The sequence below is a fragment of the Cervus canadensis genome, chromosome 19, assembly GCF_019320065.1.
Source record: "Cervus canadensis isolate Bull #8, Minnesota chromosome 19, ASM1932006v1, whole genome shotgun sequence".
NCBI classification, from domain to species: Eukaryota; Metazoa; Chordata; class Mammalia; order Artiodactyla; family Cervidae; genus Cervus; species Cervus canadensis.
The window spans coordinates 5246159-5263303 of NC_057404.1; the positions used below are offsets into that span (position 1 = coordinate 5246159).

The 17145-nt window shown below is 44.8% G+C and overlaps 1 protein-coding gene across 1 annotated transcript in view; it reads left to right on the top strand.

Moving 5' to 3' along the window:
• Positions 1–12478: 12478 nt before the first annotated feature.
• BEND4 (BEN domain containing 4) overlaps positions 12479–17145 on the top strand; it is a 33224-nt gene continuing 28557 nt past the window's right edge. Inside the window, 1 exon segment of the mRNA XM_043438881.1 lies at positions 12479–13112. Within this exon segment, the coding sequence (XP_043294816.1) occupies positions 12629–13112 (484 nt within the window). The 5' untranslated portion in view covers positions 12479–12628.

A 17145-nucleotide genomic window follows, 5' to 3' on the forward strand; every position in this document is an offset into this window, starting at 1 on the left:
CTTGATTTTGGTAGCATTTGAATTCCATAAAAATGTTTTTTTTTTTTGGAAGGCTGAAAGAAGAGCTATTAATTTACTCTCAAGATGGGGTAGAGAGCAGCTGTTTTTGTCTACACATCCCTTCCTCAAGGAATCACTTTCCTATGTGCAGTACCCCGGCCGAGCCCATAACAGAACCCTCTTGCCAAAACAGTGAAGACTGAACCAAGGATGGCATGAGACAGCCATCTTTCTGTTGTGGATTTTAAGCTGGTAAGACAACACTGGAGGCCATCTCTCATGCAACGTGGAGAGATGAGAGTTAGATGGAGAGAGAGAAAATTCTACCGTCAGGGAGTGCCTTTTTCTAATCTCAAAGACTAATTCTTGCAGTCCTTTCACCTTTCCTATGAGGTATCTTAGAAATCTTTCTGAGTTGAATGAGTCAATAAACTTCCCTTTTTGCTAATCTGGTTTGAGTTGGATTTCTGTCTCTTGCAACCAAAAGAGTTATAACATTAAAGTCTCAAAGTTTAAATCACTGCCTTGACCTCTCATGAAGATGCCTGTTTGATCTGACTATATTTTCTCCTCTTGCAAAGGACTGAGTTTCTTTCATACCCAGTAAACCTGTTGCCTGGCTAGTCTCAATCTCTTCTGCATTCAGTCCATTTCTTCCTATGTCTCAGCCCTGCTTAGCTCAGACTCCAGGCCAAGATGATTGCTCTCTCCCTGTAGTCGTTCAGTTTATCTTTGGGGCAACAGGGAGATATGTTGTTCGCTCATTAACGGCAAAAAGCTCAAGCATCCCAATGTATACTAGGCTTCCACATGGCTACCTTGATACAATGATGTCTGTATTCTACTGACACTGCTGTTGCTTCAATAGGTGAGTCTAAAGATAGCTGTATATTGAAATCATCCAAAGAGATTCTTAAACCACCAATGCCGAGGCCCCACCCCAGACATTCTGTTTTGACTGGTCTGAGGAAAGATCTAGGCAACAGTAGGTTTGAAAATCCTCCCAGCAAAGTTAAGTCAGCCAACATTAAGACTGGCTGACTAAATATATATTTATACATGCTTTTAATAAGTTTTATGTGTGACTCAACTTGTTCTCTGACCATAGCTTTCGGGGTGGGGTTGGAGAAGGCATGGAGGTATTAGCCCTGTGTAACTCTAGTTCAGCATTTTCAGGGATGTGCTTGAATTCATTAAATTCAAGGGGCATGATGGGAATAGTCAAAGGTCCCTGCTCATAACATCACTTACAATTGGCCCTGTGAGCCGTAGCCTGGTGGGAAGCCACTGTTTATGCCCAATTGTGCATATCTATTGTGTGCAAATAAGTCTTCTATCAATGTATTTTAAATCATACAAATTCTGGTAGTCTTGCTTTTTTAAAAAAATCAAACATTTGACCTTTCTGCCATAATTCATCTTTGTTACTAGAGATTATCATATAATCTGCCTTAAACAGTATGTGTATTAGTTTGCTAGGGCTGAGGCAAGAAAGTATAGAAACTGAAATTTGAACACAGAGACAGGCACACAAGGAGAATGCCACAGGAATATGAAGGCAGAGTTGGGGTGATGCTTCTACAAGCCTAGGAACGCCAGAGACAGCCAGCAAGCCAACCATCAGAAGTCAGGCGAGAGTATGAACCAGGTTCTTCTTATAGTCCTCAAAAGGAAACCAGCCTGGCTGACACCTTGATTTCATATTTCCAGCCTCCAAAACTGAGAGAATTTCTGTGATTAAAGCCACTTAATTTGTGCTACTTTATTACAACAGCCCTAGGAAACTAATACCATCTCTTATTGAAAAGCAAAGTCTATGATTCTATAATCAGTCATCTTTGAAGCTATTAGGGGGTGGGGAACCTAGGAGTCTGACTAACCTGAAAACAAGGCCAAAGTGTTATCATTAATATTCATGCAACACATGACGTTTATTACCAGTTGCTTTTTGAAGACAAAAGCACAGGGGGAAAAAATAAAACTTTCCTGTTTTATAGCCTAGAAAACAGATACCAAAAGCCCAGCTGCCTGGACATTATAGAATTCAGCTAGAAAATTATCATAATTTTTGCAGGAAAACACATTTCTCTTGATTTTCAAAAATGAGTATTTAAAGAAGCCTCATTAAGGGCTTAATTTCCAAAATATACAAACACCTCATATGATTCAATAACAACAACAAAAACATACCCAATCAAAAAATGGGCAGAAGGCCCAAATATACATTTCTCCAGAGAAGACAGATGGCCAAAAACACATTAAAAAATTCTCAATATCACTAATTATTAGAGAAATGCAAATCAAAATGACAATGAGGTATCTGTTCATACCAGTCAGAATGGCCATCATTAAAAAGTCAGCAAATAACAAATCCTCAGAGGGTGTGGAGGAAAGGGAACCCTCCCACTGTTGGAATGTAAGTCAGTGCAGCCACCATGGAAAACAGTACGGAGTTGCCTCAAAAAACTAAAATGAGAAGACCACAGACCCAGCGTTCTCACTCACGGGCACGCATCCAGATGAGACTCTAACTCAAAATGACACATGCACCCCTATGTTCCTAACACTGCTTACAACAGCTAAGACATGGAGGCAACTTAAATTGACCATCAGTACATGGATGAATAAAAAAGATGTGGTATACAAATATATAATGGAATATTACTCAGCCATAAAAAGAATGAAATAATGTCACTCGTAACAATGTGGATGGACCTAGAGATTATCATATTAAGTAAGCCAGACAGAGAAAGACAAATACTACATGGTATCACTTATGTGTGGAATATAAAATGTGATGCAGACATCTATGTCTGCAGATATCTATGCAGATGTCTATGAAACAGACACAGACTCACAGACATAGAGTTCACAATTGTAGTTCCCAAGGGTGGGGGGCAGGGGATTGACAGTTTGGGATTAGAAAATTCAAAACTTCATATATATATATGTGTGTGTAACTGAACCACTTTGCTGTATGTCAGAAACTAACACAACAGTGTAAATCAACTATACTTTAATATAGTTGATTTAAAATTTAAAAATTTTTTAAAGTAAATAAATAAAACAAAGAAGCTCTGTTAGCAAACCATGAAATACTCCAAGCAGCCAGGACAACAGAAAAATCACTTTCTTGATTGGGGATATAGCGTGCATTAATTTGTAAAAATTCCGGTAAAGCATACAATGTGTGATGTCACAAAACCTCAATATTTAACTGCCAAATACTTTATATTGCATTTCACTGGCTCATTTCAGAACCTTCTGAATGGAAGTTGGTCCTCTGGTGGTACTATGTACTAAAATTCTGGTTTAAATACTAATTAACATTAGGAACTGATCATTTCCTATTGTGATATAATACTCATATAAAAAAAATTAAGAGGGACTTCCCTGACTCTGTGCTTCCAATGCAAGGGGTGCAGGTTTGATCCCTGATCAAGGAACTAAGATCCCAGATGCCACATGGCCAAACAGTTTTAAAATAAATTAATTAAAGAAATAGAGGGCAAAATGGAAACTGACCTTGCTGGTGAAGACTGCAAATTCTTCTTAAAAACTGAATCTCCCACAGTTCAATTTACTATTACTACATCTCCTTGACTTTCTCTTAATAACTTGTTCCTCCTTTTGCTCTCCAGGCTTTAATATCCAACTTGATTTTCATATATTTCTCAGGTTATATTTGCTACTCTGATTAAACATAAGAATCTTCACTTGAGTTAAACTCTTCAATTAATTCACTTTTTGACTTTGGGGAAATTCCTTCAATTCCTTGTTCTCTAGTTCTTTTCTTCTTAAGGGAAACAGCCCCAACATCACAACATTGGAAAGATCAAGGAACAAGTAAACTAATCAAGACACAACAAAACAATGAAAGTTAATTCTGGTATTTCCCTGGAGCTGATGGGGAAAAGGTGCTCTCTTTTCACACAGGTGATAACTGCTGGTGGCCAGATGAACACCACAAAGGATGAGCCTGTCAGAGGATGAATCAACAGAAAGAAAACTGAAGGCAAGCAATGGGGAGAGGTAGAGTCCTACTACTACTATATGAGCATATGTACCTGCTATCCACACGCCCTGCCTCTGGTCTTCAGGGTTACGACAGCCATACGCATCTTTATGCATAATTCATTTGTGTTGGGTTTCTGCCACAGGCTACTGAAAGAGTCCTAATGAACACAGAATCTTATTAGTGAGAAAAATAGTAATTAGACCAAAGATGACTATCCTCATATACTGTTTAAAAGGATGGATTCATTTCAATAAGGTCCTAGGAACCACCACAGGAAGGAAAGAAAAAATGTTGTAAGATTTCATTCTAAATTCAAGTTAGGGAGAGGATTAAACTTCTTCTGAATATCCCCAACAGCCAACAGTTAAAAGAAGCAAATTTGGGCTTGACATAAGCATAAACTTTCCACTTTCCAAAGCTACATAAAAAGAAACAACTGCCTCTTGAATATATTTGGCATTTATTTATTTCCTTTCATTGAAACCACAACTGCACTGGTCCAAGCAGTCTAAGTTCTCATTTGGACTATTGCCAGAGCCTCCTAAAGTCACCCATTCATCCAACAAACCTTTCCTGAGCCTCAACTCTGTGCTAGGTTCTAATCTAGATGCTTCAGACTCAAGGAACAGAACAAAAACAGAACTCCTGCCCTTAAGGAATGTGCATTCTACTCACTAGAAGCAAAAAATAAGTAATTCATTCCTCAGTATTGGTCCCAGGATCCCCTGAAGATACCAAGATCCTCCAGTGCTCAAGTAGGTTACATAAAACGGCTGCACAATTCCCTACATAAAATGGCCGCTCATCTCTACGTAAAATCGCTGCTCAAGTCTCTACATAAAATGGCTACACAAGGGACTTCCCTGGTGGTCCAGTGGCTAAGACTCGGCACTCCCAATACAAGGGGCTTGGGTGCCATCCCTGGTCAGGGAACTAGCTCCCACATGCTACAACTAAGACCTAGTGCAGCCAAATAAATAAAAATTATTAAAAAAAAAAAAAAATGGCCACACAAATCCCATACATAAAATGGCTGCACAAGTCCCATTTACAAAATGGCTGTTCAAGACCCTACATAAAATGGCTGCACAATTCCCTAGATAAAATGGCTGCTCATCTCTAAGTAAAGTAGCTGCACAAGCCCCTACATAAAATGACTGCTCAAGTCTCTACATAAAATAGCTACACAAATTCCATACATAAAATGGCTGCACAAGGCCCATATACAAAATGGCTGTTCAAGACCCTACATAAAATGGCTGCTCAGACCCCTTGCATAAAATGGCTACTCAAGTCCCTCCATAAAATGGCTGCTCAAGTCCCCTCCATAAAATGGCAGTGGTACAGTCAGCTCTAGGTATCAGTATATCAAACTTTGAAATTCAGTCCTTGGTTGGTTGAAATCACAGATGGGGAAGGCAAGGATATGCAGGGCTGACCATGTAACATACATGATGTTACACAGCAGATAGTCTGTATAGCATGACAGATGGTGGTAGGTGCTGGATAGAAAAAGAGATGGGGAGTATGGGGGGAGGGAGGCAGGGCCTCAGTTGTAAATAGAGTGACTAGTGAAGGGCTCATTGAAAAAGATACTAGTGCAAAGACTGGAATGAGATAAGGTAGGGAGTTATGCAGACATCTGGAGAAAGAAACATTTTAAGCAGAAGAAACATTAAAGGTAAGAATCTTGACACAGGATATTTGGAACCTGGTAAAGGCCATCTGGTTTTAGAAAAGGCAGAGGAACCAGAGATCAAACTGTCAACATCCACTGGATCATCGAAAAAGCAAGAGAGTTCCAGAAAAACATCTAGTTCTACTTCTGACTATGCCAAAGCCTTTGACTGTGTGGATCACAATAAACTATGGAAAATTCTTCAAGAGATGGGAATACCAGACCACCTGACCTGCCTCTTGAGAAACCTGTATGCAGGTCAGGAAGCAACAGTTAGAACGGACAATGGAACAACAGACTGGTATCCAATAGGAAAAGGAACGTCAAAGCGTAATGTCCACCCCTGCTTATTTAACTTATATGCAGAGTACTCATGAAAACCTGGGCGGAAGAAGCACAAGCTGGAATCAAGATTGCTGGGAGAAATATCAATAACGTCAGATATGCAGATGACACCACCCTTATGGCAGAAAGTGAAGAGGAACTAAAGAGCCTCTTGATGAAAGTGAAAGAGGAGAGTGAAAAAGTTGGCTTAAAGCTCAACATTCAGAAGACTAAGATCATGGCATCTGGTCCCATCACTTCATGGGAAATAGATGGGGAGACAGTGGAAACAGTGTCAGACTTTATTTTGGGGGGCTCCAAAATCACTGCAGATGGTGACTGCAGCCATGAAATTAAAGACACTTACTCCTTGGAAGGAAAGTTATGACCAACCTAGACAGCATATTAAAAAGCAGAGACATTACTTTGCCAACAAAGGTCCATCTAGTCAAGGCTATGGTTTTTCCAGTGGTCATGTATGGATGTGAGAGTTGGACTGTGAAGAAAGCTGAGCACTGAAGAATTGATGCTTTTGAACTGTGGTGTTGGAGAAGACTCTTGAGAGTCCCTTGGACTGCAAGGAGATCCAACGAGTCCATCCTGGAGGAGATCAGTCCTGGGTGTTCATTGGAAGGACTGATGCTGAAGCTGAAACTCCAATACTTTGGCCACCTGATGCGAAGAGCTGAGTCATTGGAAAAGACCCTGATGCTGGGAGGGATTGGGGGCAGGAGGAGAAGGGGATGACAGAGGATGAGATGGCTGGATGGCATCACCGACTTGATGGACATGAGTTTGGGTAAATTCCGGGAGTTGGTGATGGACAGGGAGGCCTGGCGTGCTGCAATTTGTGGGGTCGCAAAGAGTTGGACATGACTGAGCGACTGAGCTGAACTGAACTGAAAGACCATTAAGGCTGCAGTGGAGTGGGGGTGGGGGGAGGGACAGAAGGAATGAGGCCTGAGAGGCAAGGGGTGGTTGTAGCTCCTAAGGAGACTTTAGCAGGCAATGGCACACTCTGGAGTTTACTCTATGGAGGGGGAAGACAATGGAGGGCAGTGCAAACACATGATTATATTTTGAAAGGGTTACTCAGTCACTGTTTAGAAAATAAATGTCTCCCTGCTGCCAGTCTGATCCTCTACAGTCCATTGTCCACAAAGCAGAAGGAACCTTTTTAAATACTGTAGAGAGACTCAGAGAAACAAAACTTGCATCTACACTAAAACCTGTACTGGACTATTCAGAGCAGCTTTATTTGAAATAGTCCCAAACTGAAAACAACCAAAATATCCTACAACAGGTGAAGGGTTTAACAAATTGTGGGATATTCACTGTGGAGTACTAGTCAGCGACGAAGAGGATCAAACTATTGATACAACAACATGGATGGATCTCAAGGGCATTAAAGTACGCGAAAAATCTCAAAAGATCACAGATTGCATGACTCCAGCCTTTGGAGGAAATGGATGAAGGGCACCTGGGACCTCACTGCACCATCTTTGCAACTTCTTGTGAATCTGTAATTATTTAAAAATAATAAGCTTATTAATAAGCTTATTCTAAAATGAAAAGTTTAGAATCTATAACTGTCGAAATTAAAAGGTTTTTTTAAAAAAAGTGTTGCAGGAAGTAAACTGTATTTCATTGGAAAACTGCACTGTCTACATACAGCCCACCTCCCCCAGTTATCTGTACTCTTTCATTGTCTTTGAACTATTTTTACAATTTTGAAAGTGTAGATAACTGATAGATATGCAAACCATCCTTCATGGTAGAGGTTCCCTTCAAGCTGTCAGCCACATTCCTCGTGGGAAAACCAACTAACATATACAAAATATTTATGCATTCAATTCAACATTCCTTTTTCCACATCAAATTGTCCTTTGAATACTGTGATGGCATTGAGCAAGTTAAAGAAAAGCTTTAACATCTGTTCATTTTTATGTATGGGAGTCATGATTTTACCTTTTCTGAAAATTATCTTTTAAAAACATAAATCTGGTCATGTTACTCCCCAGCTTAACTGCCTCCAAGCTTCCCAACTGCTTTTAGGATGAATCCCAAACATTTCCTCAGATGGATAAGCCCCTGCCCGGCCAGGGCCCAGCCTGCCCCTTGGACCTCATCTCCTCACTCTGCCCTTTGCCAGGACTCCGGGACTACTGGCCTTTTTCAGCTCCCTGAGAACCTCAAGCCTGTTCCCACCCTGTGGCTCCTACAACTACTGTCCCTCAGCCTAAACCGCTCTCCTCAGCAGTTCACTTCAGTTCAGTCGCTCAGTCGTGTCTGACTCTTTGCAACCCCATGAATCGCAGCACGCCAGGCCTCCCTGTCCATCACCAACTCTCAGAGTTTACGCAAACTCATGTCCACCGAGTCAGTGAAGCCATCCAACCATCTCATGCTCTGTCGTCCCCTTCTCCTCCCACCTTCAATCTTTCCCAGCATCAGGGGCTTTTCAAATGAGTCAGTTCTTCGCATCAGGTGGCCAAAGTATTGGAGTTTCAGCTTCAGCATCAGTCCTTCCAATGAATATTCAGGACTGATTTCCTTTAGACTCTTCTGATGGATGGCTCTTTCTTAGGATTTACTCTCAACTGGATGGTTCCACCTCAAAAAACTCTTCTCAATCACTCTATCAAAAGTAACATCCCCATGCTGTTTTTTAATCATAATTATTTCTATCTGAAGTAATAATAATAGTGTTATTATGTATTATATATTATTTAACATTTTAAATATCATAACATATAAGCATAATAATTTATTATACTTTTTATAAATATATATTTGTTATATAAATATATTAATATCATTCAGCTAGCTACTTGATTATTTATTACCTGCCCACCCCAATTCTATCATAATAGGATCTTGATATTTGGCTCCACTATATCCAGAGCTTCCCAGGTGGTGCTATTGGTAAAGAACCTGCCAGCAAACTCAGGAGACTTAAGACATGTGAGTTCGATCCCTGGGTCAGGAAGATCCCCTAGAGAAGGGAAAGGCAACCCACTCCAGTATTCTTGCCTGGGAAATCCCATGGACAGAGGAGCCTGGTGGCCTACAGTCCATGTGGTTTCAACCGAAGCCACTTAGCATGCGTATTGTCCACTGCCTAGGAAGATCCCAGGCACATAGTAGGCACTCAATAAATATTTGTTGAATAAATCCCTGGGTGCATGATGCTCCTACAAGTAGTGAAGTCCTCATCACTGGAGGTATTTAAGCATGGTTTATACAACCGCTTGACAGGGTCTTAGGAAAGCTATGGGCATAGGCGCAATCACAAGAATAAAAGACCATTTTGGTCCCTCTAGGACTGTGAGCTGATGATTCAGTGGCTACCGTGCCCTTTCTATTATGCAAATGAGAAAAGCAAAGGAGTATTCCTCAGTCATTTCCCACCGAGTGATAGTTCGCACACCCCTGTTCCTGCTGCAATATCATCTCAGCATTAAAATGTTGAAGCTAATCAGACATTTAATTTCAAAGTGGAAGGTCATTATCTTGTCACAAAATTTTATTCCAATTACTTTTTTTTCCTATTATATGAAATGAATTAAAAGTAGCACAAAACATTGGGAGATCAAACAGTCAATCAGAAGCTCATTAAATATCATTGAAATTGGTGCAATAAAAAGCATTTCCCATGGCTGACTTATTATTTAAAAGCTATATTCTGGATGGCTCAAGGAATTGACATGCTGCCAGTCAAAAAATCACCCTATCCATAAATAGCCACTTGGCTTTTTAAAAGTTCACTCTTTTTTTTTAAGAGTAAATACATAAAAAGATTTAAATCATAGGTGTAATTACCATCCTGTCAGCCCCTGAGACCCTAAAGAGAGGATATCAGCAAAATCACTGATAATTTGGACTAAAATTTACAGCAAGATGCTTACAAAAGTGCTGCGAGTGATCTCATAAACACTTCAGTATATTACATTTATATACAATACTCAGGTATGTACAACCCCAGGCAGGGAACAGTGGTCACTTACAATTTTAAAATTGAGTTCAACTCCACATTTGGGAGTAAATGCCCATTTCATTTTCTAAAACGTGATTATTAAGCACTTCATTTTTCTATGGATCCAGACATAGGTGACTGCTAGCATTAGGATCTAAAAGCTGGTCATTTAAAAAATTCTAATATTTTTCCTCTAGGGTTTCTTTTTATTTTTTTAGTTAAACCACTAATTTTACCATTCAGTTTTATAGAAACATCCACTTTTCAACATACAGAATGGCAGATCCTTTTCATTGGTAAACTATAACAACAGAAGTACTGTTCCCAGTCTCTTAAGGTGCTTAAGTGGTGAGGCTGATACAAATTAAAAATACATGAGAAGAAAAAGCTCCCAGGTATAGGAAATTATTTCTTCAGTAGTAGAACCGATGAATTTCCCCCCCGCTACCCACCCCCCCACCTACTCACACTGGCACCACCCAATTTCTTTTCAAAAGCCAGGACTTATTGGCAAATTATCTGGGAGTAAAGTGGGAGGAAAACATTTCAAGCAAAATTCAGAACTGCTTTATAGAAAGAAAAGTGTGGGGAGGTTTGTTATCATTTATTTCCTGCAGTGTATCATTCAATTTCAGCTGTCTCACCTCTGAGAAGAAGCTCCCCCATTTTTCACTTATGTGCCTAAGAAACATCTCCCTGGCATCTCATTCTCTTTTCCTGTCTTTCACCAGCATTTCATTATTTCTTAACTGTCCCTCTCATGCTTGTCTTCCTTTTTCTTACCGATCCACGTGTCCTCATTTAGCAGTTTTCAGAAGCCAGGGAGAAACGTTGCAAATAATGTTAAATATGATTAATATCTTGAATTCCTTGAAATATGACATGCATGAGTTACAATGAAACCTCTTTTATTTCCCCATGAAATGCTTTTGCATAATGAGAAAGAAAATGTCCTCTATGCCCTAATCAGCCCTGACAGTTCCTGGACTCCCAAATACTTTTATTTATGGCATTATTTATTTCATCTCTAATAAATGGAGGGGAGAAAACCGCAGCAGGATCTGAGGAGGCCGCAGGAGAGAGGGAGACTGTGGAGGGTGGAGGAACGCGGAAGCTGATCCTGCTAAGAGAAAGGTTTCCAGGGAAGTCTGGCGAAGGAGAGACCAAAGTCCTCAGAAGAAGAAAATAGGTCACTTCTCCAAGACTAAGAGGAAAGCTCTGAAAAGGAAACTAACTTCACAGTGAAGAGATGACAGGCACACATCAAGGAGGAGACGGACCCAGAATTCCAACCTGGAGAGTGAAGACTGAAGGCTAGAAAGCAAACCTGGGAGGGAGTTGACCTAGGGGAGGGGTGATTTGTTCCCAAAGTGGCTGGGAGAAGCCAGGACAGTCCTCTAGATGTGAAGGCATTTCTAGCCCAGGGGATCCTTCTCTGAACGACAGAGGCGCTTCCCTCATTCAACTAATGACATTGTGTGTCGTCCAGAAACCCTGCCCTGGTGGCCTCAGACGCAGTGAGGAGCTGCCTGCGCAACGCGGAGAGCCAGAACTTTTGGGCAATCTTGGTCCAACACACACACACACACACACCTCAAATGACATTGTTGAGAGTATCTAACCACCATCCCCAAAGGGGGTATCAGGTCGTATTTTTTTCCCCTAAATTGCAGTCTACTTGCTACAAGAAGTGAGAATTTGCATATCTGGGTACATTTGTGCAACTCAGCCACACACTTGAGTATCTGACTTTGGGCAATTTCCTCAAAGAGCCTCAGTTTTCTCATCTGTAGAATGGGGAAACAGGATTCTTTTATGCCCTCTCATAGGAATCTAATGAAATAATGTAAAGTCTGATGCTTTATGTGCTCTTTTGACAGCATGAACTCGAAGGCCACGAGCTGGATATAGACAAAAGCGCGCGGGCGCGCAAACAACTCGCAGCAACCTGGGTCAAGCCTTCAAGATGTTCTTTTCAGAAGGCTGGCGGAGCAATTTCCCATAGGCAGAAGAGCGCGGTGTATCATCTTCCCGAGGTACACACGCACTCCAACTACCCCGCCCCGCCCCGCCCCAACTACTCCCAGCTGGGTGCAACCCGAGAGTTTGGGGTCGTGCAGGGGGCGCCGAGAGCGCCGGCCTAAAACTGGGCCCCGCCCATAACAGCAGGCGCCTCAAGTGCGCGGGGCTCCGAAGTCTCGTCCCGGCCGGAACCTCGCGCTGTTACCAGGACGCCCTCGGGGTCCCGGCTCTTTCCTTCCGTCCCGCGTCGGAGGCGCACGCCGGGCTCGGCCACCACGCGGGCGGCAGCGGCGGCACCAGGCTCCGCCCCCGCCCCCATTATCATTAGCAGATATTACCCTAAACACTTGCTCTTTACCTCCTTTCTCCCTCCAGGCATTGGCGAGGCAGCCTGTCAATCAGCGCTCGGGCGGCAGCCCCCCGCGCAGGGGTTCGGCGATGCCAGGCTTCGCGACAGGCGGCGGCGGTGACGGCGGCCGCGGCACAGACACCCACCCTCCCACTCGCGCGCACCCGGGCACAGCCGGCGGGCGGGCGGCAGAGGCATCCTCGGAGCCCGGCGCCGGGCGCCGAGGGGGCGTGCAGCCGGGAAGCGACCCGGAGGCGCAGGATGGAGGAGGAGATGCAGCCGGCAGAGGAGGGGCCCAGCGTCCCCAAAATCTACAAGCAGCGCGGCCCCTACAGCGTCCTCAAGACGTTCCCCGGCAAGAGGCCCGCGCTGGCCAAGCGCTACGAGCGACCCACCCTGGTGGAGCTGCCACACGTGCGGCCGCCCCCGCCGCCCTTCGCCCCGCACGCCGCGGTCTCCATCAGCAGCAGCGAGCCGCCGCCGCCGCAGCAGCAGTTCCAGGCGCAGGGATCTTTCCCCCCCGGGCCCGGCCGGGCCAACGCCGCCGCGTCGTCGTCGTCTCCGTCCGGCACGCCCGCCGCGTCCCAGGGCCACCTGAGGACTACGGCGCCGCCGCCCGCGGCCCCCGCCGCGTCATCATCCTCCTCTTTCGCCGCCGTCGTCAGGTACGGGTCGAGCCCGGCGGCCGCCGCGGGCAGCAGCAGCAGCACGGGCGGCGACGGCGCCAGCCTGGAGCTCAGCGCAGGTACCAACTCTCGGGCGCAACTTTCCGTCCCGCCGCGGCCGGGGTGGGGAGGGCAGGGCGGGGCCGCGGGAAGGAGAAGCCCGGGCACCGCGGAGAGCCTGCCGCGCGCTGGGCCCGGCGGGAGGGCCGCGCGGGGGAGAGCGCGGGTGGGCAGGGGGCGCGCGCACCGGCTGCGGGAGGACCCGGACGTCCGAGCGCACCCCGGCGGCCTCCACGCGCGGGCGGCAATTTCGGGCGCTTCCCCGCCGCCGCGTCCCGGGCTTCCGACGGCGCGCGCGCGCCTCTTAACAGGTGTCTCCGCCGCTTGGCGCCCGGGGAGGGCGGCGGTGGCGACGGGCGGCCTGGCTGGCGGGGGGCTGCGGGGGCCGCGCGCGGGCTGGGAGTGGGGGCCGGACACCCTCGGGGGGCAGCGGCGGCCGCCCCGGGAGAGGCTGGCGCTCCCCGGCGACACTCTCCCGTTCCTCTCTGCGGCTCCACTTTTCCCTTCTACTTCTCCCCTGCCTCTCTCTCTCCCCCCTCTCCATTTCTTTCCCTCTTCCTTCGCATTTGCTCTCTGGCTCGCTCTCCCTCGCTCAGTCGCGGACCCTCCGCGGGCCCCAGGGAGGTTTCTTTTTTTTTTTTTTTCTGTGCGAGCGCGCGCTCTCTGCCTGCCCCTGTTCCCACCCCCGCCCCCGGGGTCCCGGCGGGCGCTGTGAGACGCGGGGCTCCCCCTGCCCGGGTCCCGCGGGCGGGGCGGGCGGCCGCGACTTCAGGGACGGAACCCGGGCGCTGCTGGGCCCGCCGCCCGCCGGGTGGGCGCCACTGCACGGCGGATCCCGCGCCTCTCGAGCTGTCTGGGCCCCGGCCCCGTTCCGGGAGCACTCCCCCTCGGGTACGAGACTTCTGGTAGAAGCCGGCCCTCCCGCCCAGCTGCGGGGAGGGAGGCGGGCTGATGGATGGGAGAGGCCGCAGGCCCCAGGGGTGCTCTCTGCTTCCTGGGGACGCGCAGCCCCGTTTATCCCGCTCCTCGGAGCTGAAAAAGTTCCTGCTCAGGCCTTTGACGGCACTTCGGAGCCCTCCGAATCCTGCATATGAGTGAATCCAAAGCCTTTTTTTTTTTTCCTCCTAATGAAAATAGGAGCATTGTCTTGAAATGAGTTATAGAAGCCTAATCTCTTGTTCTGCTGTTTGTCAATATTTTGACACATGAAGGATTGGTTTTGAGAAAGAAAATCTAATTACAGGTTATAGTGAAGACTTGTCCTGTCACATCCCTCACTGATTTGGAGGGGTTCTTGTGTGGATGTCCTCATTGTTTGCAAGAGGTGTTTTTTTTTTTCCCCTGTATTTGTAGTCTGTTGTGCTTTTGTATTCGTTGATAGGCTATCCTGCTTTCATTTTCCTCATTTTTCTAGTGTTTGCCCTCTTGCTTAGTGAGGTTTGTGCGCTTTCTGGGTTTGGGTTCTGATTTTCTCATAAACTAGTTTATGGTCATTGCTTGTTCATTTCCTGGCTCTGCTTTCTTGCTGTTCAGAAGTTTGGGTCTTTTCCCCATATTCTGGACTTCGCTTACTGCTTTGCACAACCTCCAAGCCGCCATGTTCACTGGGGGTTTCCCCCTCTTCATCTGTGCACTTGGGTCTTTAAGCTCATCTTGCTTTCTCCTTTCAGACTTCGCTGACTGTCTTTCAGTCCTTTACCCTGCCCCCTTTCATTTCCACGTTCATCCATAGTTTTAACCTTGCTCTTTCCTGCTGTTTTTCCTGTATTCTGTTTTCTGCACCAGTTACTTGCTCTCCTTTCCAGGGTCCCTTCTTCCCTGCAGTTTCCCCAGTCTCATCCATGAAGAGTTTCTGTTGTTGGTTTTTCCTTCTTACCTTGTTCTGAATGTCCTCTCTCCGTGTCTACTCTGTTGTCCTGTTTAGTATGTCTCTGTCCCCAGGTGGAAATCATGTCACTGAATCTAAAAGAGTGAAAAGGAGCTTGCTGACGCTCCTTAGATTCCCTGTATTTCTTATTTCCCTTTATTTTCAACGTTTCTTCTTTTTTTTTTTTTTTTGTCTTATTTTTTTTTTAAGAGAGCTCATGGAGTGATAAGCTTGATAGCCCCAAGGATAGGATGCCATGTGCGTGTTGGAACGATGGGAATTGGGTTGTAGGTTTCTTCCTAGCAGTAAGGAAAATCAGTTCAGTTCAGTGGCTCAGTCCTGTCTGACTCTTTGTGACCCCATGGACTGCAGCACACCAGGCCTGCCTGTCCATCACCAACTCCCAGAGCTTGCTCAAACTCATGTCCATCGAGTCGGTGACCACATCCAACCACCTCATCCTCTGTCGTCCCCTTCTCCTGTCTTCAGTCTTGCCCAGTGTCAGGGTCTTTTCCAGTGAGTCAGTTCTTGGCAAATGGTCAGGGGCAAAAAAAAGGACCTTAGTGCTAGACATCATGAATTGTGGTCATAATATTAATCACTGGGGACAAAGCCATCTCTTAATGGGCACAGTGATGTGAGTGGCCCTCAGAAGGACAGGCAGCTGAAGAGATGATTGGCTCATTGAGGATCTAGTGGTTCCACTTTGAACCAGTAAGCGTGTGTGCCCAGACAGCCATGTAAGCATACTTGGTGGAGTAGAAGTAGAGGGTGGGGTTCGCTTGTTGCACCCTCACTACAGTGTTACTGCAGTGTTATTACAGTGTCTCAGGCCACCTGGTAAACTGAAAATAATCAAAACATCAGTGAGATGAAATGAGTGAAGGATGGAAGAGAGATAACTGAGCGTCCAGAGTAAAGGCTGTGAAAAGATGAAAGGGTTGAAGTGAACCTTATTTGCCATTAAGGGCCATAAACCATTGAGAGGAGACACATGATTTAAAATAGATTTTTCAGTGTTCTTATAAAATCTCCTGAAGAGAATAATTTTCCTTAAAAGGGGTAATATACCATGGTTCTAAAAGCATATTTTTCCTCTGTGGGAGGCTTAGAGTTAAAACCCACGTAGATCTTGATATGCAGCCTAAATTTGGCATCAGGAAATGGGAAATTGCATCTTTAAGCAGAGTACAATCAAAAATGAATTACAATAAATCCTATATAATTGCATAGGTCATTCTCTTTAATGAGATTTTATTAACCTGACTGTCAAGCTTTTGAGTCAGGCAGATATTTTATCTTCTTCAACTGATAAAAGTGTCAGCTATAAACCACCATATAAATATTCATAAATCTACACATCTGTGCCAGCCTATCAGCATCATTCTTTTGGACATTAAAAGCATTCTAATTACTTTCTGTCTAGCAGAGCTGAAATGCTGCCTGTTACAGTGTGTGCTTGGCAGGCATGATTGCTTTTGTTTGCCATCACAAATAGCAGCATCCTATTTTATATACCGATGGTCCAGAAAATATTCAGGGATTGACTGAGCAGGATGAATATTAGGAAGCACCATCTGGTTTTGATAGCACCGAGTATATTAACTCATCTGTTAATTTTTGACACATCATTGATTTATTTATTTAGAAAAATTGCATCCTGTTTTGCTGTGTTGATGTTTGCCATTAGGGAAAAAAAACCGATGGCATTTTTTTTTTTTTTAAGACATAGAGTAGTTCATTGATTTGAGAACAGGGTGATGCTTCCAGAGATGCTTTCATTTTGTAACTTCTATTTTCTCTGCCACAAAGTCCTCTCATAGAAAGAAGTTATGATAATGTTTTAAGAAAATCATGTATTTTGAGCTAGTTGGAAATCCTTTTGATAGATTATAATAAATATATGGATACGTGGTAGTATAGGTCACAGAAATTTTTTTCTGCTTCTGCATTTTTAATATTAATATATTTCACCCTTCACTGGGCTAAAATCAAAAGGTTAACACTAATCTTGACTACTGTGATCTCCTTCATAGAAACAGAATACTCTTGGGGATCTGCTGTGATGGGCAAATTCCATTCAAGGCTTTACTTACAAAGAAGGATGTTAAAGTAGGGAGCCTGTGTTTCATTGCTGAGTTCCCATCTCTCTTCCCTTACCAGATTTAGGATGGATTAAACCTCTT